Source organism: Schistocerca cancellata, chromosome 2 (genome assembly GCF_023864275.1).
Source record: "Schistocerca cancellata isolate TAMUIC-IGC-003103 chromosome 2, iqSchCanc2.1, whole genome shotgun sequence".
In the NCBI taxonomy this organism is placed as follows: Eukaryota; Metazoa; Arthropoda; class Insecta; order Orthoptera; family Acrididae; genus Schistocerca; species Schistocerca cancellata.
The window spans coordinates 270,269,629-270,295,538 of NC_064627.1; the positions used below are offsets into that span (position 1 = coordinate 270,269,629).

General features: G+C 37.5%; 1 protein-coding gene across 1 annotated transcript in view; it reads left to right on the forward strand.

Moving 5' to 3' along the window:
- The first annotated feature begins 11,931 nt into the window (after nt 1-11,931).
- Nucleotides 11,932-25,910, forward strand: part of LOC126153182 (uncharacterized) — a 78,162-nt gene continuing 64,183 nt past the window's right edge. The window contains exon 1 of the mRNA XM_049916052.1: nt 11,932-12,030. Within this exon, the coding sequence (XP_049772009.1) occupies nt 11,932-12,030 (99 nt within the window). The remainder of the gene's footprint in view (nt 12,031-25,910) is intronic.

Consider the following 25,910-nt stretch of genomic DNA (forward strand, 5'->3'; position numbering starts at 1 on the left):
TCTTTACTCTTCTTCTGGCAACGGGAATATTCAACTTCACACATCACTGGCCTGTTACATGTTAACAATTGTTTATTGTTTCCTCAGGATTGTATTTCATGTGTTAGTAGTTGCTTTACAATTGGTAAGAGAGATCTACTGGCAGCAGCAATGCTGTGAGAGTAGATTCATGAATCATACTTGAATAACTCTATTAGTAAGAGCACTGCCCACAAAATGCAGGGGTCTGCATTTGAATCCATGTCCAACATGCAGTTTATCATAAATGGAAAATCAGTCATGAAAGATAACTATTCTTAGTGATTCAATTAGTAATGAATGGATTTGAGTTGCTGTAGATGACATTTTTATAGTGAAAATATGACATGTTGTCAGTATTTGTTTATTTGTTTGTCATAAGGCATCATTAAAAGTGATCATAAATTAAAAATAACATTCATAAAGAAACACATTGGTTACAAATACAGCTAAACAAACTATCGGAGTCATATTCAAGAAGTCTTCAAATTGTACCTTACAGGCTCTCAGTGAACATTTATGCACTGTATGTTGGATTGTCTGCTTTTTTTCCTCCACAGTCACACTTCAGAGGTGGGTAGCTTTTATTCATACAGTCAATCTATATATTTGCTGTGGTTGTAATATAGTTTAAAATTACCCAGGACTTTTTGGGAAGTCAAAATAAGCTAGTTTTTCAGAGATACATCAGAATTTCTTGAGATCTGCAGTTACAATATCATTCCCAGTTTTCTTCCAGTACTGCACAATATCAGAGTTGTTATTTTCTAAATGCAACTTCCACAAGTAATAAATTTCTAGTGTGGAGTCATTTTCTATTAATGTACTCAGAAAATGAATGAAATGGAAGTTATTACTTGTTTTGAATTTTTTTTTAATTCTCTAAGGAGTACTTGATGTCATCACAGCTGGGGTGGAAGTATATGATTTATGACTGATAACCAGAAGGTGGGAGTACTCTTAACTGCACCAAAATCATTTGAACTGTTTGATTCACTTTTATGTCTGCTTTACTGATGTGGGAGCTGATAAAATCCAGATGGGGCAGCAGTATTTTGCTACTGAATAAACCAGAGCTAAATCTGTTGTTCATAATGTAGATGACAAGGACCTCCATTTGGTGCCACATAGTTTCTGTATGATGTTATTTCTTGAACAGAATTTTGCAGCTGTCTTTGTCAGGTATTCCATATAGCCTAACATTCTTTCTACAGTACTCCAAGATGCATAGGAATTTTATTGTGAGTTAAAGTGCTATTGGCGAAAGGAATTCTAAGGTCCTTGTTTCCAAATTTATTGTTCAGATAAAACTATGAAACTTCCTTCTTAATTGAACTGGGCTGGTGCCTCTATTTATGGGACAAGTTACCCCCTGCAACCAACTCATTTGTTAGAAAATGCTCCATTTTTTAATTAGTAATAATTAAGTCCTTTTTATTTTTATTCTTCAGTATGTATAAATTGACTGAATAAAATCTATATTTTATTTTAGTTGAACAGCCTGCCCTGTACAACAACAATTGTTGGCGGCTCAGATAAAACGTTTGATCTAAGTAAATGACTTTCTGAGTGAGGTACATAATTGAGTTGGCAAAGCATTAAGACAACTTAAAAATAATATACATAATCAGTAACAAGTTTATTCCACACTGCTATTGAAGCTGAACTTCTCTACATAAGATTTATTTCAAATAGTGAAGCCATCATGGAAACAAACACTTCTTGTATGCTAATGACATTTTTCTTCACAAGATATGAGTGTGATAGCAGTGAACTGTAACAGAGCTGGGTCAGGAATACCTAACACTCTAGGGCCTTCTAACAATTATTCAGAGGATGGGGACTCATGGTAACCCACTGCTGAATATGGTGCTAAAGAACTTTAATCATGAACCTTGCCATTGGTGGGGAGTCTCATGTGCCTCAGTGATACAGATAGCCGTATCATAGGTGCAACCACAACAGAGGGGTAGCTGTTGAGAGGCCAGAACAAACGTATGATTACTGAAAAGGGGCAGCAGCCTTTTCAGTAGTTGCAGGGGCAACAGTCTGGATGATCGATTGATTTGGCCTTGTAACATCAACCAACACAGTCTTGCTGTGCTGGTACTGTGAACAGCTGAAAGCAAGGGAAACTACAGCCATAATTTTTCCTGATGGCATGCAGCTTTACTGTATGGTTAAATGATGATGGAGACCTCTTGAGTAAAATATTCCATAGGTAAAATAGACCCCCATTTGGATCTCTTGGTGGGGCTACTCAAGAGGATGTCATTATCAGGAGAAACAAAACTGGTGTTCTACAGATTGGAGCGTGGACTACCAGATCCCTTCATTGGGCAGGTAGGTTAGAAAATTTAAAAAAGGGAACTGGATAGGTTAAAGTTAGATATAGTGGGAATTAATGAAGTTCAGTGGCAGGAGGAGCAAGACTTCTAGTCAGGTGAATACAGGGTTATAAAATACAAAATCAAATAATGATAATGGAGGAGTAGGTTCAATAATGAATAAAAAAATAGGAATGTGAGTAAGCTACTATGAACAGCATAGTGAACACATTATTGTAGCCAAGATAGACACAAAGCCCATGCCTACCATGGTAGTTGAAGTCTGTATGCCAACTAGCTCTGCAGATGAAGAAGAGTTTGAAGAAATGTATGATGCAATAAAACAAATTATTCAGATAGTTTAGGGAGACAAAAATTTATAGTCATAGGGGATTGGAATTCACTGTAGGAAAAGGAAGAGAAGGAAAGTAGTTGGTGAGTATGAAATGGGGGTAAGTAATGAAAGAGTAAGCCACCTGGTAGAATTTTGCACAGAGCATGACTTAATCATAGATAACATTTGGTTTAATATTCATGAAAGAATGTTGTATATGTGGAAGAGGCCTGGAAATACTGGAAGGTTTCAGATAGATTATATGATGGTAAGACAGAGGTTCAGAAACCAGCTTTTAAATTTTAAGACATTTCCAGGGGTGATGTGGACTCTGGCCGCAATTGATTGGTTATGAACTATACATTAAAACTGAAGAAACTAGAAAGGTAGGAATTTAAGGAGATGGGACCTGGATGAACTGAAAGAACTAGAGGTTGTAGAGAGTTTCGGAGAGAGCATTAGGGAACGATTGAGAAATATAGGGGAAAGAAATACAGTAGGAGAAGAATGGGTAGCTTTGAGAGGTAAGAGTGTGAAGACAGCAGAGGATCAAGCAGGTGAAAAGCCGAGAGATAGCAGAAATCCTTGGGTAACCAAAGAGATATTGAATTTAACTGATGAAAGAAGAAAATATAAAACAGAAAATGAAGCAGGCAAAAAGGAATACAAACGTCTCAAAAATGAGATCAACAGGAAGTGCAAATTGGCTAAGCAGGGATGGCTAGAGGACAAATGTAAGTATGTAGAAGCATATATCACTAGAGGTAAGATAGATACTGTCCACAGGAAAATTAAAGAGACCTTTGGAGAAAACAGAACCACCTGTATGAATATCAAGAGCTTTGATGGAAAACCAGTACTAAGCAAAAAAGGGAAAGCAGAAAGATGGAAGGAGTATATAGAGGGTCTATACAAGGGCAATGTACTTGAGAGCACTATTATGGAAATGGAAGAGGACGTAGATGAAGATGAAATGGGACATATAATACTGCATGAAGAATTTGACAGAGCGCTGAAAGACCTAAGCCGAAACCAGGTCCTGGGAGTAGACACCATTCCATTAGAACTACTTATAGCCTTGGGAGACCCAGCAATGAAAAACTCTTCCATCTTGTGAACATGATATATGAGACAGGTGAAATACCTTCAGACTTCAAGTAGAAGATAATAATTCCAATCCCAAAGAAAGCAGGCGTTCACAGATGTGAAAATTACTGAACTATCAGTTTAATACGCCATGGTTGCAAAATATTAACACTAATTCTGTACAAACAAATGGAAAAACTGGTAGGAGCAGATCTCGAGGAATATCAGTTTGGAATCTGTAGAAATCTTTGAACATGCAAGGCAATACTGACCATATGACTTATCTTAGAAGATAGGTTCAGGAAAGGCAAATGTACATTTCTTGCATTTGTAGACTTAGAAAAAGCTTTTGACAATGTTGACTGGAACACTCTCTTTCAAATTCTGAAGATGGCAGGTGTAAAATACAAGGCGTGAAAGGGTAGTTCCTATTTGTACAGAAACCAGATGAAAGTTATAAGAGTCAAAGGCATGAAAGGGAAGCAGTGATTGAGAAGGAAGTGAGACAGGTTTGTAGCCTATCCCTGACATTATTCAATCTGTATCTTGAGCAACCAGTAATCCATGGAGAAGAAATAAAAACTTTGACATATGCCAACAACATTGTAATTATGTCAGAGACAGCAAAGGACCTGGAAGAGCAGCTTAACGGACAGTGTCTTGAAAGGACGATGTAAGATGAACATCAACAAAAGCAAAATGAGGATAATGGAATGTAGTTGAATCAAATCAGGTGATGCTGAGGGAATTAGATTAGGAAATGAGACACTTAAAGTAGTAGACGAGTTCTGCTATTTGGGGAGCAAAAGAACTGATGATGGTCAAAGTAGAGAGGATATAAAATGTACACTAGCTACGGCAAGGAAAGTGTTTCTGAAGAAGAGAAATTTGTTAACATCAAGTATAGGTTTAAGTGTCAGAAAGTCTTTTCTGAAAGTATTTGTGTGGAGTGTGGTCATGTATGGAAGTAAAACATATATGATAAATGGTGTAGACAAGAAGAGAATAGAAGCTTTTGAAATGTGGTGCTACGGAAGAATGTTGAAGATTAGATGGGTAGATCATGGAAATAATGAGGAGGTACTGAACAGAAAACAGGAATTTGTGGCACAACTTGACTAGAAGATGGTGTGACAGTTTGCCTTCTTTATTTCTTCATTTTTTGTCCTCAGTGTCAATGTACTGGCTGAAAAAATAGGGGGTGGAAGTGCAGTAATGTCTATAACGTTTCTATGAATAAGTTTGATTTAATATCGTGTACTCATTGTTGCAGATGATCTGTTGCAGCTGTAGTCTTGGTTTCTTAGACAGCTACTGTAAAATTTAACTACAAAGTTAAATGAATATTTAATCAAGTGTAATGTTTATACTGAGTATTTATTACGATCTCAAAGTAAATCCAAGCATCTTGACAAATCTGAAACAAGTAGTAACATACTTACAATAATTAAATGAATCCTACTCAACAAGCTACATGCTTTTTGTCCAAATACTCACAGAGTACTGACTGACTATGCCAATATGGCTACCCCTATGTATATAACCTAAACAATCCTGAAAAATCTTCGTAATTGCTTAAAATGATTTTTTCACTAAATAACAATTAAAATATTCATCCTAAAACCAATTACACATTTCAATAATTATCATAGTTCCTATAGAGTAAATACATATTTGATTCCACAAGCATATTATATTTCATATGTTAACAAATCCATAAAATTATTTCTTTGACAATGGTTTTCTTGTTTTTATATATTGCAGATGAAACAGGTTATAAAAAATGTTCCTGTCAATTAATGGACTTCTACAAGTTAGCAAAATTATCATTTTCTAATTAGTTTTTTCGTACCCTTTCCACATGTACCTATTTGCCTACACTTCTACGTCAAAATTACTGTTTATGGTTAAAATTTAAATGTTTAAATAGGTTTCAGTTAGACTGTTATGTTTCATGTTCATTGTAAATCATGTATCCAACAGGTGCACATTTGCATTTCATGGATGTTTACTTTCACTGTTCACACCCCCCCCCCCCTCCGCCTCCCTCCTCCCCCCCCCCTCCTCCTCCCCTGCCAATAATACACATATATGGCCAGTGCAATATTGTTTTAACTTCCCATAAGTCTCATTAATAGTTAACTGGCAAACCTCCACATACTGCTACAACAGTTTGCTATTGAACGTTACGAGCAGTAAAAACCTAACCAAAAAATCCACAGTTCTTGAAGAATAGTAGGGTATGTATGGAGCAGACACTGACATTATTTTAACACATGGCAGAAGTAAAGCTGTGAGTACCGGGCGTGAGTCGTGCTTCGGTAGCTCAGATGATAGAGCACTTGCCTGCGAAAGGCAAAGGTCCCGAGTTCGAGTCTCAAACATTTTGTTTTGATCTACCTACCGCTTTGACATAAGACCAAAATTTCTTAGGATTTTCTGCCATGTCAGTACATAGAACTTTACTTTCGAATTCATTGAACGCCTCTCGCATAGCCCTCCTCACACTACATTTCACTTCGCGTAATTTTTGTTTGTCTGCAAGGTTTTGGCTATTGTTTATGTTTGCTGTGAAGTTCCCTTAGCTTCCGCAGCAGTTTTCTAACTCGGTTGTTGTACCACGGTGGCTCTTTTCCATCTCTTATGATCTTGCTTGGCACATACTCATCTAACACATATTGTACGATGGTTTTGAACTTTGTCCACTAATCCTCAACACTATCTGTACTTGAGACAAAACTTTTGTGTTGAGCCATCAGGTACTCTGTAATCTGCTTTTTGTCACTTTTGCTAAATAGAAAAATCTTCCTACCCTTTTTAATATTTCTATTTACAGCTGAAATCATCGATGCAGTAACCGCTTTGTGATCGCTGATTCCCTGTTCTGCGTTAACTGTTTCAAATAGTTCGGGTCTGTTTGTCACCAGAAGGTCTAATATGTTATCGCCACGAGTCGGTTCTCTGTTTAACTGCTCAAGGTAGTTTCCAGATAAAGCACTTAAAAAAGTTTCACTGGATTCTTTGTCCCTGCCACCCGTTATGAACGTTTGAGTCTCCCAGTCTATATCTGGCAAATTAAAATCTCCACCTAGAACTATAACATGGTGGGGAAATCTACTCGAAATATTTTCCAAATTATCCTTCAGGTGCTCAGCCACAACAGCTGCTGAGCCAGGGGGCCTATAGAGACATCCAATTACCATGTCTGTGCCTGCTTTAACCTTGACCTTCACCCATATTATTTCACATTTTGGATCTCCGTCAATTTCCTTCGATACCATTGCTCTTCTTATCGCTATAAACACGCCTCCCCCTTCACTGTCCAGCCTGTCTCTGCGGTATACATTCCAATCTGAGTTTAGGATTTCATTACTGTTTACGTCTGGTTTCAGCCAACTTTCTGCCCCTAGTACTATATGGGTGTTGTGACCGTTTATTAATGAGAGCAGTTCTGGGACCTTTCTATAGACGCTCCTGTAGTTTACTATTAGCACATCAATATTGTTATTCCCTGTTACATTTTGCCTACTCCTACCTTGCCGCGTCTCAGGAGGCGTCCTGTCGGGCCTAGGGAGGGAATTCTCTAACCTAAAAAACCCCCATGTGGACCCCACATGTACTCCGCTACCCTTGTAGCCACTTCCGGTGCGTAGTGCATGCCTGACCTATTCAGGGGGACCCTACATTTCGCTACCCGATAGCGGAGGTCGAGAAATTTGCACCCCAGATCTCCGCAGAATCGTCTGAGCCTCTGGTTTAAGCCTCCCACTCGGCTCCAAACCAGAGGACTGCGATCGGTTCTGGGAACGATACTGCAAATAGTTAGCTCTGATTCCACCCCATGAGCGAGGCTTTCTGCCTTCACCAATTCCGCCAACCGCCTGTACGAACTGAGGATGACCTCTGAACCCAGACGGCAGGAGTCATTGGTGCCGACATGAGCAACAATTTGCAGTCAGGTGCACCCAGTGCTCTCTATTGCTGCCGGCAGGGCCTCCTCCACATCTCGGATGAGACCCCCCAGCAAGCAGACAGAGTGAACACTGGCCTCCTTCCCTGACCTTTCCGCTATTTCCCTAAGGGGCTCCATCACCCGCCTAACGTTGGAGCTCCCAATAACTAATAAACCCCTCCCCCCATGTGCCTGCTCGGACCTTGCTGAAGGAGCGGCCACATGTCCACTCACAGGTAGAGCGGGCGATGCCACACAGCCAGCCTCCACATTTACCCTCCGCCTCGTGCGCTGCGAATGCCGCTGAACCCGCCTCTCCCCTTGGGGAGAGAGTGGCCCAACTGCGCCCGGTACCCGCGAAGATGTCTCGACAGCAGGGACAGTGGGTGAAGCATGTAACTCCTGGGGTGTACCACGCAACGCACCAGACTCCCCACTGCTGCTACATTCCGAGGCAGCAGCCTGAAGACGGCTGACCGCAGCCATCAACACGTTCAGCTGTTCGCGAACAGTGGCCAGCTCCTCCTGCGTCCATACACAGCAGTCACACATCCTATCCATCCTAAGAAATCAATTTACTGTAGGGAGTTAATCAACTTTTAACTAGACTGCTAATTCACTAAAGGCAGCTGATTGTTGACTAAATTGTGGTTGCTAGACACTTCTTGTAGAAAACAATGAAAAATAGCACTACCTGTCTCTGGACTGTATTGAAAACAGACACTAGTACTACTGGCACTATGGTTGACAAAGGGACTCTCTCAGACTGTATTCAAAACAAACACAAAATCTATGGAACACTATTACTAGCACTCAACAATTAAAGCTTCCTAAAAGCAAAAACATATGGAAGAAGAAGTGACAAGTGAGAAAAATACAGTTAATACTTAAATTGAGGTAGCTCGCTGCACAGCAGACGTGAAGCAGACAGCAGTTACGATGACCAATTTAATTTTTTGATCATCATTCATGCCTGACACACAATAGTGCAGAAAATCCACTGGATGTAAATTGTCTGATGGAAAACTTTTGATTGGAATGTTGAATCACACAGTACCATTGTTTGAATACAGATTGTTGTGAATGCAGTTTTCCTGAACTACTGAAATTTTTTTATCTAAAATATTTACATTAGTTGCATATTGTTTTCAACATTTAAATTTTTTTATCTAAACTACTGAAGTTCTGTTCCATTTTTTCTGCTACAGCCTTCTGTTCAACTCTGATGTCATTAACATTCTTCGATTGTCTTGCCGGTTCACTTAGTAGCTCATTTTCCAAAACAAAAACTTTATTTTCTAAGACATCAACTATTTCATTCACACTTTCGAATCCATCTGACAACACTTTTGTTTAGCTCTGAAACCTGATTAGTAAGTTGGTGTATTTGGTATTGTACCCTACTCATTTTACTATGGTTTTCAGTTTTTAGGTAATTTAATTATCCTTGTAGTGAAGTAAATTTGCTTCATTGTCTGTTCTTATTTCAGTTAATTGCTCATTAACTGCACTAAATTTGCTATTGTTATCTGTCTCCATTTCCTCTAGTTTTGCAAAATTAACTGCAAAATATCAGTTTTTACTGTTTGTTTGCTGACTACACTTTCACTCGGTTCAAACATGTCCTGATTGGTTCCCACAGCTTTCATTTCTGCATCACTACTACCCTCATCTCTACTCTTTTTTTTAATAATCACATAAGTCCACAAACAAATTAATTTCACAAATAGCTTGTACTTATCTTTCCTTTTTTGATGTCCCTCATTGTAGTTGTAAAGCTGTCTTTCAATTAATCCGGTTGGTTGTATATTGCCACTATTGATACGAATTTGTTGGACAGTTCTCTGTCTTCTTTCTTCAAGTGGTCGGAATTTCATATAAACTGCAATTGACACAAATCAGTATCCCTTCTTCTTCTGCAACAGACAGAACTTCACTACCAGTCAACTGATCCCGGGCGATGCCCATAATTGTAATCTTAGCTTCCTTCAGATCACCAGTTCATTTTGACTCTTCTAAATAATTGACTCATTTAATAAGCTAGGAGAGGAATAAGATGTACAAATAATTTTTCTACTTATCTTCATTTTCTCGTAGTTGGTTCCAATTTGTCATGTCTAGGCATTGATTCTTGAAGCTGAAATTTTTTACTTTGCATGTTCCAGATGATATGATAACTATTAAGCAGGCCTACTGATTATTTCTTTTTTTGTACTTTTTTTTTTATTCTATCACATTTTTCTATATCACACTGTCTTTACAATTTCCACTTCCATGAAATCAAAAATTACATTGTTATTGTCAAACATAAAAACATATCTTATTCCATCAGAGGTATGGCCACTACTACTAACTCATTCTCCAGTACTAAAATATTCCAACGAGTTTACAAAACAAAAAGAGTTTACAAACTTTCTTGACAAAAGAAGAATGTTCACTAAGTTATGTCATTATTTTGTAGATGAATCCAGTAATAAATTTAGTAAGTAGCATCAGATTGTGTGATTAATAGTAGGAATGTTACGTATGCCAGATATTTTGTAATTTCAAATGTTGCTAAAATAAAAGCAATTTTAACTGTACATACAGAGTTAATGCATATTGATAGTAAAAAAGTAATAAAATAATTTACTTTTATACATTTTAGCCTGAAATATAATACTTCGTATACAAAAATCAGCTGGGATAATAATAACCTGTACAAGATTCGAAAATATTTTTGGTATCGATTACTTATGTTGAATGAAGGTAATGTTGGAGGAGGGTGTCCCTTTACAACATTCCTTCCTTTTTGTGAGTCTGTTTGCTTTTTTACTTTTTCTCACTGATGCTGTTTGTGAGCTGCTTGATCATCAAAAAACATGCACATCAAAGATTTATTTTTACAAATAGGATACGAACCTTTAAAAGTGGGGGAAAGCTGACAAGAGCAAATAATTGCACCACATTTTTCTGTCTCATATAATGAGAAAATTACAAGTAGATGGTGGCACCTCATTGTGGCACTGCCAAGAACCAACCAGGCTACATTTTTCTGATGCCAGATGTCAAGTGGTTAACACATACAGGTGACAACCACAATGTTTAGAAAAGGATAAAATTAATGAAAACTTCATCAGTATCTATGGTTGTTTACTAATTAATCTCTGTGCAGAATAATCTCTGTAGTTTCTTTAATGTCAAACATGTTTGTAAAGGGACACCCCTCCTCTAATATTACTTTTCCTCGATAGATGTAGTTGATACCAGAAATATCCTTGCATTTTGAATAGGTTAATATTATCTCAGCTGTTTTCTAAAAGAATTTCATATGATTTTGTACATGATGTATTATGTTTCAGGCTAAAATCTGTAAAAAGAAATTACTTTATTTTCTTTGTTACAATCGATATGTACTAGCTCTGAACGTACAGTTGAAATTATTTTCTTTTAGCAACATTTCAAATTACAAAATATTTGGCACACTTTAATCTCTATTATTAATTAGACAATTTTATTATGTTTATTTCTGGATTCATTTATGAAATACTAATATGAATTAATAGAAATTCAGTTGTCAAGAAAATGTGTAAACCCTTTGGAATATTGTTATCACTGCAGAGTGAAGTTGTAGTGGCATGCCTCTGATGTGATCAGAGGGCGTGTTTTTATTTCTGGGAGGAACAATGCAATATTTGGCTTTGTTAATGTAAAAATTCAAAACACAGTATGATATAAAAAATGTAAGAGAATAAATTATCACGAAGAAAACAAAAAATCTGAACAGGCTTACTTTGAAATTAATTATGTCAGTTGGAACCATGAGAACCTATAATGTCAAAATTTTCAGTTTCAAGAATCAGCCCCTAGGTGTGAAGAACTTGAGTCAGCTATGAGAAAAGAGAATAATTAAAAAGTTTATTGTGAATCTTACTCCTCTTGAAACTTATTTAAAGAGTAAACCATAAAGACAGTGACAATCCACACATGATATGAGGGAGCAGTGGATTACAAGTGGTGATGTATGAATGGATTTCTGATCACATGGAGAAAGGAGACTGAGGGCCAGCCAACAAAGTAAATAGTATCAACAGTTAATGATGTACTACCAACAATGGTGGACTGAATCAAATGAAAGAGGACTTTACAACTACAACCAGGGACATCGAAAAGGAAAGATAAGTACAAACTATTTGTTACGTTAATTTGTTTGTGGACTCGTGCTTGTTAACGAAATGAATAGAGATGAGGGTAGGAGTGAAGTAGAAGTGAAAGCTGTAGGATCCAGTCAGGAGATGTTTGAGCTGAGTGAAATTGTAGTCAGCAAAGAAACAGTAAAAACTGATATTTTGCAGTTACTTTTGAGAAAACTAGAGGAAATGAAGAAATATTACAATAGCAAGTTTAGTGCAGTTAATGATCGGTTAACTGACAAATTTACCTCACTATGAGGACAATTAAATGACCGGAAAATTGGAAACAATAGTAAAATGCACAGGGTGCAAGACCAAATGGACAAACTTAGTAATCAGGTTTCAGAGCTAAAAAATGGGCTGTCAGAGTGGTTAAAAAGTGTGAATGAAAAAGTTGATGTTTTAGAAAATAAATTTATTGCTTTGAAAATGGGTTCATAGTTGAATCAGCAACACAATCAAAGAATATTAATGATGTCAGAGTTGACCAGAAGTCTGTAGTGCAAGAAAATGGAACAAAACATTGCTGCTTAGACCAAAAAATTTTAAATGTTGAAAACAAAATGCAAATTAATGTAACTGTTTTAGATCAAAACATTTCAGCAGTTCAGTAAACATGGGTGAATCAAAGTCTATGTGCAAACAATGGTACTGCATGGTCCAACACTCCAGTCAGAAGTTTTTCATCAGAAAATTTACATTCAGTGGATTTTATGCACCACTGTAGAGATAGTTCTGTGTCAGGCATGAGTGACAACAAAATAATGAAATTTGTTAAAAGATGTCTTGAAGATGAAGCTCTATCATGGGAAAATTTAAATTTAAGTCAATGGGAAATATATCAAAGTTTCGGAAAAAGTTTTTAAATAAATATTGGTCAGAATGTGAACAGGGGAGAATTGAAAGTGAATTTTTGAATGGTCCTAATTATAGGAATAGGTATGGTGTTTTGAAACAGTTTTGTAAGAATCAACTTAAAAAATTAACGCACCTTGGCAAACTATTTGATGTAATGACCTTGGCTGATGCACCTAAAAGGAGATTACCAGAATGGTTGCAGTGGGATTTAGTGCATGGACTTAATGATTGTCTTGAACCATTTTTACCTTATGTTGACAGGTGGGATAGGGCAGCAGAAAGAAGTATGCAGAAATTGCAATGGGAATAATTACAGAAACAGAGATAATGGTAACTTTTATCAGACTCAAAGTGTCAATAGAGAGAGAAATTTTGAACATTAGCAGGATAGGAATAATAGGGACAACTATGGCAATCAGACAATAATAACAGTGTTAATGATATGGCACATGTACCTGAAATATAAAATTTCTCATTAATGTTTTGATCAAAAGTTTTGGGGTACTATGTTTAACTATGGTGATGCAGCTGCTAATCACAAACTAGAATGTGAGAGTAGTGAGAATTTTGATGTAGCCTGTATTAATGATTTCTTTTCTTGGTCAGAAAACAGTGTTATTAATGTACGTAAATCAGGTGATTACTGTATTGGATCTGAACTAGGTGTTTTTTTTTTTTTTATGTAGATGTGATTGAGATATGTGACATAACTGGGGTTGGTAAATCTGAGACTGGTAGCTTATTATAAATGAATGTAGGTGAGGTAAGTGACTTTGATGGTTATGAGACTTGTGTTGTTAGTGATGTTGTAGATGAGGTAACTGGAGGAATGTGATGATGATGAGTATCACATATTTGTGGAGTTTAAGTCTAATGAAGTTTCATAGTTATTTGTGGATGATGTTGACAGTACAGGTTAGGTAAGCGATTCATGTGATATTGTAAGCAAGAGTCATGGAATACCGGTCCAGTCAAGGCAGTTTTTCATTAATGTCTTGAAGAGTAATTATCCAAATAGTAAAGGTTTGATATCTGTAAGCCTAGAGAATAAAGGTGAATACTTTTTGAAGTTTGTCTGGGACCAGACTGATTATAACATAGATAAATGTGCATTCTGGAATAGATTAGCTGTGGTTAGTCAAAATTTGTATCCCACTTGCTGGATTGAAGTGAAAGAAGATCTCAACAGGAAGTGTAAATTTGACAGTAATGCATTTTTGTGTTCCTTCTGGAACAAGTGATGTTAGTGGTGCCATGAAGTCCATTCATTGTGTTGAATCTTTACCTGACAAAATGAATAACCAAAGTAATTCTGTGATACCGTACCAGCAAAGTTGATAAAACTCTATAACGACAGTGTGGATGTAGCATTTGATGAAATTGAAAGTGACATTTTACTTGAGGTATCTAACAACAGAGAAGGTGATTCAGATTTTGGGTGACCATACATTACAATTAAGATTGATCAATGGGAAGGTAACTGCTTGATTGATACAGCTAGCCCAATTTGTGGTATATCTGAACAATTTATGGACAAGATTAAGTATACTAAGAATTTTGTGGAATTGCCCATTGTATGTGTAAAGGTAAGAGGAGCTACTGGTAAGCAAAGCAAATTGTTAAAATCTCAAGTACTTTTAATGTTTAGTGTAGAAGACAGAACCTTTGAACATGGATGCATAATGATCCCTAGTCTGGAAGAAAATATACACTATGTTTGCAGATTCATATGACTATATAAACGCATTTTGTTTCTCAGGATTGTAGTATGTAAGATAATGTAATTTCTAAAGTTCTGTCTGTTCTATTGACTGGGTTCAAATCTATGGTACACTATGTTTGCAGATTCATATGACTATATAATTGTGTTTTGTTTGTCAGGAATGTAGTATGTAAGATGACATGATTTTTAAAGTTCTGCCTTATCTATTTACTGAGTTTAAATCTATGATACACTATATTTATAAGTTCATACAACTATAGAGTTATGTTTTATAATATATTTGTGCTTTATCACCTTGTTTGTTCATTTTTTTCATTACATTTAACTCTGTTTATTGAAGCTTCATATGTGAACACTTTTTAATCCTATCTGATGTAAATCCTATATACTTGCTTTTGCAATATATACATAGGCAGAGCATATGCCATGTGATGTGTGGAAGGTATTGAACAGCATATTTAGTACACAAAACAATGTTGCAGGGCTTGATGTGAATGCTAGACAGGAATAACCTATCCATTGGACCATGTGATGAGAAATTTGGGGAGGAAACAGAGAGTTGTGGGTAGATCCACTCCCCAGACTGCTGTATGGCTGTACCCTGCTGGTGCAGTCGATTTACAAGAGATCATGGGTGCTGGGTAATGTACTCAAGCATCTGTCAACTACATCAGTTCTGTGACTCAGATTTATAAATTGTTAACCAAGAAATTATCCTATATAAAGAATTCATGGAACTATTTGTTTAGAAAAAAAAAAACAGTTACTGCCAAAGACAGTGTTACTCCACATAAATGTGTGTTTTTCAAGTGTGCGGATTAACTTCCCAATATGTTATGTATTTATTTTTTATCAGTTTCTTGATGAAACTTCTAGGTGTCAATGTATGTAGGTTAGTTTGTATGAGCAATTAGCAAATAGTGTGGAAGACATTTACTAGTACAAACAGTATAACAAGATGTGTACGTGTCTGATGTGACACACTGACTTTGGTCATCAAACTGCTCAATTACATCATCATTTGACGCTATTTATGATGCTGATTGCCTGTATTTATCCTGAGCACTGCAATATTGCATCTGATTGAAACTTGAGTTTTGGGCAAACTTATGCTTAATTCTGTTTTGGATATCCCTGGTCATTGCGTCTGAGTGTGTGTACTCAAGGAGAGCTTGCAAATATTTCTCGAGGCTAGATGATTCCTATAATTACTCTTTACATGTGATTGAACTTACTGGTATGATTATGAACTTTATTCATGTTTTTGTGTTGAAACATTTTTTGCGGGTCTGTGGTTTGGATTCATGGGTCAATCCCCACATTGTAAGCTTAGGCCCTAATATTTTTTAATTATTTTGTCCTTTCATGAGACAATATATCCTTAAATACTCTGGTTTATGTGACTGACTGATTTAGTGTTATATTCCTACTCATGACTGAGTATATTCTTCTGATCTGTAACCATCATCGTGAATTTTTTGAGTCGGCTCACTCATCATACACTTAGGCTCTGAATTTTTTCTCTTGTATTTTGAAGATTTTGAAAGTGTGACTTTATGATTGGAAACTTGCTGTTTGTAATTCTAGTAATTTACATTGTCTCTGAGTTTATTTTTCTACTTTAGTGTTGCAATGTCGTAGTTTTGACTTTGTATCAATTGTCTTATGGCAGAATGTTTCACAGATCTGAAAATCTGAATGCCATGTCCTGTATATGTATAAATTATAGCTAGTATAGTACATATTTTTCTTATGTTTTCTGTAATATGTTATGCATCAGATACTTCTATACATCTGTATTCTATCTTTTGGCATCATTTTGTACACCATTAGGCAAACTTTACAGTCTATCGCAAAATACTGTGAACACATTGTTTCCAAATTTCGTGAGGATGGGGGGAGGGGGGGGGGGATATTGTATCTACCATTACTTTTCCTCGATAGAAGTAGTCGATACCAGAAATATCTTCGAATTCTGAATAGGTTAATATTATCTCAGCTGTCTTAATAAAAGAATTTCATTTGATTTTTTGCATGATGTGTTATGTTTCAGGCTAAAATCTGTAAAAAGAAATTACTTTATTTTCTTTGTTGCAATCAATATGTACTAGCTCTGAACGTACAGTTGAAATTATTTTCTATTAGAAACATTTCAAATTACGAAATATTTGGCATACTTAAAATCTCTATTATTAATTACACAATTTTATTATGTTTATTTCTGGATTCATTTATGAAATAATAATAGAAATTAATAGAAATTCAGTTGTCAATAAACTGTGTAAACCCTTTGGAATATTGTTATTACTGCAGAGTGAAGTTGTAGTGGCATGCCTCTGATGTGATCGGAGGACGTGTTTTTATTTCTGGGAGGAACAATGTAATTTTTGGTTTCGTTAATGTAAAAATTCAAAACACAGTATGATATCGAAAAATGTGAGAGAATAAATTATCATGAAGAAAACAAAAAATCTGAACAGGCTTGCTTTGAAATTAATTATGTCAATTGGAACCATGAGACCCTATAATATTAAAAATTTCAGTTTCAAGAATGAGCCCGTAGATAAGAAGAACTGGAGTCAACTGCAAGAAAAGAAAATAAGTAAAATATTTACTGTAAATCTTACTCCTCTTGAACCTTATTAAAAGAGTTAACCATAAAGACAGTGATAATCAATAAATGATGTGAGCGACAGGTAGAATACATGTTGTAACCACCTCTCTTTTGTTTGTAAGCTACCATTAGGGTAAGATGAAGCTATTAGAAAGTCAACTGTTATTATTGATTGATTGGGCTTAATTCATAACATGTTGCATAAAATAACATTTGTAAGAGGAAAAACTTCAGGGATTATTTGACATTAATTTTTATTGTAATGAATAGGGGAGAAACACATGTAAATGAGGAGTTTCATTGTAGTTGCCAGGTTTGCAATTACAAAATATATTCATTCATAGTTTATTTACAAAATCATTTACACTTTGAGATAATTAACATGGTTGCAATTTGTTATTCATGAATTAACTGGACTAGATAACTATACACATGTCTCCTATTGATGCACTGAAAAACAGGAAAAAGCTCTGAAATATCAGCAGTTTATTGTTGCAAACGTAGTGAAAGCCTAGTACACTGAAATTTTCTGTTAATTTCTGTGATGTTTCTACAAAACCGTACTGGCAGAATTTCACATCAGGACAAGAGGTAAACTGATTTTCTTTTTTTTCTTTTCACTGTCTTACCATTATGGTCTGTCAGTATCCACCTACAGCACAATGAAAAATGCTGGAATGTTCTATGCATGTATGGGAACAGGATACCATTATCTGTTGAATACAACAACTATCCACATTAAATTCCACATAGATATACATTTCGTAGCTAGCCATAAATGTGTACATGGCTTAAGATACAGAACAGAACTAAAAACTAACATGGAGGCTTGGCAGAGCAATAAAGAGTCCAAAGATGGTGTTAATCATGGTTGATACAACCTATCGATGCCACACTGGGTGAGAGTCAGGGCGTGAGCTAAGGAAGTTTTTAGAGCCATGAAGGCCTCCAGAATAGGTTCAGTCCAGTGAACTGGTTTAAGGCTGGAAGTCTGTTTGCCTGACAGTATGTCTGTCAGCAGGGCCTGCACAGCAGCAGCAGGAGACAGATGTCAACAACAGTAATTTATTGTACCCAAGAAACGTTGGATTTCTTTGTCAGTTGCCGAAGGCGGCAGTGACGTGATGGGCTGCAAGCTGGATTTGGGGGGCTGTATTCCATCTGTGGTGATGGTGTAACCAAAAAATGTGACAGAAGACTGGCGCAATTGGAATTTGTCCTTGTTGACCTCGATGCTATTGCAGTTCAAATTCTGGATTACCTCGGATAAACGATTTTCGTGTTCCTCAGCCGAGTTGCTGAAAATGAGTATGTCATCCAGATATGCAAATCAAAACTCGAACTGTCGTAAGATTGAGTCAATGAAATGTTGCCTTGTTTCTGCCCTATTTTTCAGGCCAAATGGCATGAAACTGTATTGGAACAAACCGAGCGGCATGATAATAGCTGTCCTTGGAATGGGAATCTGGTGAAAGGCATGTTTACAGTCAATAAGACTGAAGATTGTGGCGCCCAATAACATATGAGTGAAATCGTTTATGTTCAGCACTGGGTAATTGTCCATGATGGTATGAGTGTTTAACCACCTGTAGTCACCGCACATTCGGAAAGAAAGGTCATATTTGGTGACAAGGTGTATTGGTGAAGACCATTTCCTGTCCAATGGTTTCAGGATACCTGCCTCTGAAAGTTCATTAATTTCCTGCCAGGCCACACGCAACTTAATGGGGTTGAGGCATCTAACCTTGTCCCTAATAGTCGTAACTACCTTGTGTGTTATTCCATCAGTGATGGAAGAAACTGAGAACTGCCAGCCGGAGTGGCCGAGCGGTTCTAGGTGCTTCAGTCTGGAACTGCGCAACCACTACGGTCACAGGTTCGAATCCTGCCTCGGGCATGGATGTGTGTAATGTCCTTAGGTTAGTTAGGTTTAAGTAGTTCTAAGTTCTAGGGGACTGATGACCTCAGATGTTAAGTCCCATAGTGCTCAGAGCCATTTGAACCATTTTTTTGAACTGAGAACTGCACACGAGACTGAGCAATGCCCTGACTTGAAGTTTTTGGACAAGTTGGGCATGATGAGGAATAACCATTAGCACAAGTGGAAAAAGGTAGCACGAAAGTCACATGCCTATTACGTGAGCGCAGTGTGCACTTGTTTGGCGAGGTCGGCTGCATGCGCAGCGTAGAGTGGGTTGGGACATGCAGCAACTGTCTGTCAGCCTTGCCTTGGGTAAGCAGCATGGGCAAGATAGGCATTGGTGTCGCACGGGGAACAGTGATGGCCTTCGAATCACATGGCTGGCATGCAAGAGAGGGGGAATGTTTATCAACATGCGGGGTGGCTGCCTGAATGATGGGTATGGTTGTATTGCACCCGCCACTGTCATTAGAAGCATTGTTTGAAACATATGACACTGAACATAGTGAGTGCATTGAGGATGCAGTGTCTAATGGATGCAAATTGTCACACACAATTAATGTTTTTGGACTAACCTGCTGAGTGTCTGAGCTGATGTGGCGGCACTGTGGATTGCAGTTTGAGCACCGAGGTATGAGCCGTGACGAGCTCATTGTAAGTGTGTGCTATTTGTTGTTTCAGCTCATCGTTTTCCCTGCGGAGTTTTGCCACCAAGTCATTTTCTGACAGTAGGTTAGTGAGGCAGGTCACAATGTTGCCCACAAGGGCAGAGCACTTGTGTACTAACTCACGTGTCACAAGAGAAACAGAACGTGGAACATAAGTGCGGGAGCACAGTATCTGAGTGTTAGTGGGATGATGTAGCACTGAGCCCTGAACCATGTTTGGAGAGAGTTTATAATGTGACAAAAAAATCCATACCGAGAATTGGTTCATCGATGTCGGCAATGTAGAAAGTTAACAGAAAAAACAGAGAAGGAGGTAGGTACACCGGTGGGGGGAGTTTGGTACTTCGTGTAACAACAGTGTGAGTTTTTTGTGCACATTGGGAACACACCCGATGTGGTCGGACTATAAATTACTTGTGAAACTTGCTGAAGATCACATTGTGGCAGTAAAACATTCCTGGAAGGTGAAGCACCGTAAGATGTGCTCAAGCCCACGTGGTCAAAAAACTGAGCATCAGGTCTGATGGGTGAGCAACGGGAGTATGGTGCATGAAAATGTCCATTGTTAGTTTGTGAGTGAGGCAAAACCAAAATAGGTTGAAAGTGGTTTATAGCATGTGTGTTTTGCATGAATGGTGGCATTGCACACGGCATGATTGTAACCAATGTTGCAGTCCATTGAGAGTCAAAGTACGTGTGCGAATGCAGATCACTTTGAACATTACATGATTGATCAGTAGTTACACAGTTCTGAAAATTATCCACTTCACATTACACATGTTGGCGAGCACAGTCCAGCAATATAAAACCTGAGTCCATTGTTTGAGTTAACGGTGTAGCACTCGACCGTTGTAGAACAACAAAGTTTGACGTTAACTTGGTTGGAGATCACAAATCACTGTCAATTACTGGTGAGCCGGCCATTGGCAAAAGAATTGGAGTGGTCTGTTTGTCGTATTTGGGCCTCCAAATCTTTGAACAAAGCATTGGGTGAGGAGCCATGGCATCGTGTGCATAACCTGTTGATTTACAACACCTGGCACGGACGTCACGCAAGACGTAGAAACTTCGGGGTCACCAGTATGGGAACGGGATACGATTATTGGTCAAATGCAATAACTATCCCCATTAAATTCCACATAGAGATACATTTTGTAGTTAGTCATAAATGAGTACACAGCTTGAGATACAGAACAGAACTAAAAACTAACATGGAGGCTCAGCAGAGCAATAAAGAGTTGAAAGATGGTGTTAATCATGGTCAATATGATCTATCAATGCCACACATGTTAAATGTTTTTATTTCAACTGATCACTGCATTATTAGTTTGAGATATTTACAAATATCTTTGTCACAACATGATGGCATTTTAGGAAGTTGGTTGCCATGGCAATGAATATAAATTTCTGTTAATCTCATACTATGAGACACATGGCTTTAGGACCTGAAGTCATTACATGAATTCATTATCTTATGAACTATGTGAGGTTTTCTAAACAACATTACAGATATTCTGGTGATTGTAACACCTGACAGATTTTTACTCATAGGGTACTTTCAGTAAATTTTGCAGTTTAGTGGAGACATTTTCATAAATTTTAATATTCCATGACATAATGAAATTCCTCAGTATAGAGTTTAGTTTAAGAGTATATAAAGATAAACTGTAAGCCTTTTGTTGGAACTAGTAATGTTGTATATGTGTGCATTACAGAGTATACACCACCTGCAGGTATATGAACAATAATCAAACTGCTGCTGCCAAGCGAGTGAGGATGCTGTGCACAAGAAACGGGAAGGATTGGTACTCACTCTTGAATGATAGGATGACTGTGGACATTGAATAGGATGTGGTTTACTGAGAATATGAGCTTGAAAATATGAGTTTAATCTCTTGTTGGGACAAAATAAAGTAACTGCTGATTGGGGCTTGAACATGGAGAATGTTTCTTAGTGCATGCATGTTTTGGTGACTGTATATACTGTATTGAGGAACTATTCAGGAGTCATTTTACATTATTTAATTAACTAAAGTGAACTGTGGTTTGATGGGACAGACAGCTTTGTTTCATCAAGAACTATACAGCATTGATTGTAGCTACTTTATTTTATGTACATCATATTTACTGTACATAATCTAGAATAAACCAGTTTTTACAGAAGTGACAGAATTAGAGGAAGTTAAGAAAATATTGAATCAGATATGAAGGGGAAATAAAGACAGGGATCAGTGGGAACAGGAAAATAGGAATCTGAGAGAACTACAAGAGGAAATGGAGAAGGAAGATAGTTCAAAAGAAAAAAATATGACTTGGAGTGCTCGCAGCAACTATCAGTTTTTAAGAAAAAGGTTTGGGTGCACATTAAACAAAAGTTAATGACAATATGGAGTACACTAAGAATTCTCTGAAGGGAGGATTAAAATGATACTTTGATAATCAATTGCATAATGTTTGTGAAAGTTGAAAACATGTTACAGGAGTTGTGGCACCACAGATACGTAAACTGCTTTACAGTACATTTACTCAGTAATGTAATTTTTTCTCAACAACATAGACCAGTTTAAAATCAACAGTGACATTCATGATTACAATACCAGAAAAAAGAAAGACCTACCCTATCCTTTACTTAACCTATCTTTGGCACAGAAAGGGGTAAAATATGCTGCTATAAAACTTTTTGATAAATTACCAGATGAAATAAAATGTCTGACAGACAGCAGTAATAATTTCAAAAACAAATTGAAATCATACCTCCTTGACAACTCCTTCTGTACCATAGACAAATTCTTGAATATGAGTAAATAAATCTGGAGATATAATATATGCATTTTGTGCCATTTAAGGGAATGGGATAGATAATAGAAATATTTAGGTATAACACTATAAGGTAAAAAAAAAAAAAAAAAAAAAAAAAAAACCACTTGTTTCCTGTGCACATTTCTTGTGCATTTGACACGTTCCACATCATAACAGTTTTCCGTGCTATTGATCAATGGAACATTTAACTAACTTACTAATAGTGATGAAATTAAAAGAGAAAATTGTCGGGTCTGGGAAGAACTAGAATCTTCAGGCAAGATATTGGAAAAGGAAATAGCAGAAGTTCAAATTTGGGTTATTGGGAAATTGCAAGAATGTGATTTGAGTGTAGAAAGTTTTTGTATCTGAAGATTAGATGCAAGAAGAAATATAAAGGAAAATGCAAAGAATACAACTCGATTTCTGGAGACATCACCATCCCATGAGGAAGATGATGAGAACAGCAAAACAATTGGGTGAAAATGTAGACTGGAATTTTAGTGAATATGAAAATGGTAATTTGTAAGCTAGCACTAACAGCTGCCCAGTAAATCAAACTGATTCAGGATAAGTAAATACAAATAATAATCAGTTCTTGGAAGGTTTTCATTTTGCATTGGGGAAGAAAGACACACAAAAATTTTCTACATTTTATCGTCGGAGGAAGATGTTTGCGCTATTACACACATCAAAAATAGTTTTACATCACCTTGGTTTCAATAGATCTAGAACCTGTACAGAAAATTGGAATAGAGATCAACATAAACATCATTTCTGCCCTTTTTATTTTTCATGAAAACCACACATTGTATGTTGCACCACATGCAGTGAGACCTTAAGAGGTAGTAGTCCAGACTGCTGTACACCCTGTACCTCTAATACCCAGTAGCATGTCCTCTTGCATTGTTGCATGCCTGTATTCATCATGGCACACTATCCACAAGTTCATCAAGGCACTGTTGGTCCAGATTGTTCCACTCCTCAATGGCGATTCGGTATAGATCCCTCAGAGTGGTTGGTGGGTGATGTCACCCATAAACCGCCCTTTTCAATCTATTCCAGGCATGTTCAATAGGGTTCATGACTGGAGAACATGCTGGCCACTCTAGTCAAGCGATGTCACTATCCTGAAGGAAGTCATTCACAAGATGTGCATGATGGGGGCATGAATTGTCATCCATGAAGATGAATGCCTCACGAATATGCTGCCGACATGGTTGCACTATTGGTCAGAGGATGGCATTCATGTATCATACAGCTGTTACAGTGCCTTCCATGACCACCAGTGGCATACGTGGGCCCCACATAATGTGACCCCAAAACAGCAGGGAACCTCCACCTTGCTGCACTTGCTGGACAGTGTGTCTAAGGCATTCAGCCTGACCGGGTTGCCGCCAAACACATCTCCGACTATTGTCTGGTTGAAGTCATAAGCGACACTCATCAGTGAAGAGAACGTGATGCCAATCCTGGGCATTTGGCATGTTGTTGGGTCCATCTGAGCCATGCTGAATCTACATCTACATTTATACTCCGCAAGCCACCCAACGGTGTGTGGCAGAGGGCACTTTACGTGCCACGGCATTACCTCCCTTTCCAGTTCCAGTCACGTATGGTTCGCGGGAAGAATGACTGCCAGAAAGCCTCCATGCATGCTTGAATCTCTCTAATTTTACATTTGTGATCTCTGCAGGAGGTGTAAGTAGGGGGGAAGCAATATATTCGATACCTCATCCAGAAACGCACCCTCTAGAAACCTGCACAGCAAGCTACACTATGATGCAGAGTGCCTCTCTTGCAGAGTCTGCCACTTGAGTTTGCTAAACATTTCCGTAATGCTATAACACTTACCATATAACCCTGTAACAAAACACGCCGCTCTTCTTTGGATCTTCTCTATCTCCTCTGTCAACCCGACCTGGTACAGATCCCACGCTGATGAGCAATACTCAAGTATAGGTCGAACGAATGTTTTGTAAGCCACCTCCTTTGTTGATGGACTAAATTTTCTAGGGACTCTCCCAACGAATCTCAATCTGGCATCCACCTTACCAACAATTAATTTTATATGATCATTCCATTTCAAATCATTCTGCACACATACTCCCAGAAATTTTACAGAAGTAACTGCTACCAGTGTTTGTTCCGCTATCATATAATCATACAATAAAGGATCCTTCTTTCTATGTACTCGCAATACATTACATTTGTCTATGTTAAGGCTCAGTTGCCACTCCATGCACCAAGTTCCTATCCACTGCAGATCTTCCTGCATTTCGCTGCAATTTTCTAATGCTGCAACTTCTCTGTATACTAGAGCATCATCCGCAAAAAGCTGCATGGAACTTCCAACACTATCTACTAGGTCATTTATATATACTGTGAAAAGCAATGGTCCCATAACACTCCCCTGTGGCACACCAGAGGTTACTTTAATGTCTGTAGAGGTCTCTCCATTGAGAACAACATGCTGTGTTCTGTTTGCTAAAAACTCTTCAATCCAACCACACAGCTGGTCTGATATTCCGTAAGCTCTTACTTTGTTCATCAGGCGACAGTGCGGAACTGTATCGAATGCCTTCTGGAAGTCAAGGAAAATGGTATCTACCTGGGAGCTTGTATCTAATATTTTCTGGGTCTCATGAACAAATAAAGCGACTTGGGTCTTACACGATCACTGTTTCCAGAACCCATGGTGATTCCTACAGAGTAGATTCTGGGTTTCTAGAAATGACATGATATGCAAGCAAAAAACATGTTCTAAAATTCTACAACAGATCAACATCAGAGATATAAGCCTATAGTTTTGCTCATCTGCTCAATGACCCTTCTTGAAAACTGGAACTACCTGTACTCTTTTCCAATCATTTGGAACCTTCCGTTCCTCTAGGGACTTGTGGTACATGGCTGTTAGAAGGGGGGCAAGTTCTTTTGCGTACTCTCTGTAGAATTGAACTGGTATCCCGTCAGGTCCAGTGGACTTTCCTCTGTTGACTGATTTCAGTTGCTTTTCTATTCTTTGGACACTTATTTCAATGTCAGCAATTTTTTCGTTCGTGTTAGGATTTAGAGAAGGAACTGCAGTGCGGTCTTCCACTGTGAAACAGCTATGGAAAAAGGTGTTTAGTATTTCAGCTTTATGCATGTCATCCTCTGTTTCAATTGCATTATCAGCCCAGAATGTCTGGATATGCTGCTTCGATCCACTTACTGATTAAATATAAGACCAGAACTTCCTAGGATTTTCTGTCAAGTTGGTATATAGAATTTTACTTTCCAATTCACTGAACACTTCACGCATAGCCCTCTTTACGCTAACTTTGACATCGTTTAGCTTCTGTTTGTCTGAGAGGTTTTGGCTGCATTTAAATTTGCAGTGAAGCTCCTAACTTTGTTGTTGAACCACGGTGGGTTTTTCCCATCCCTCACAATTTT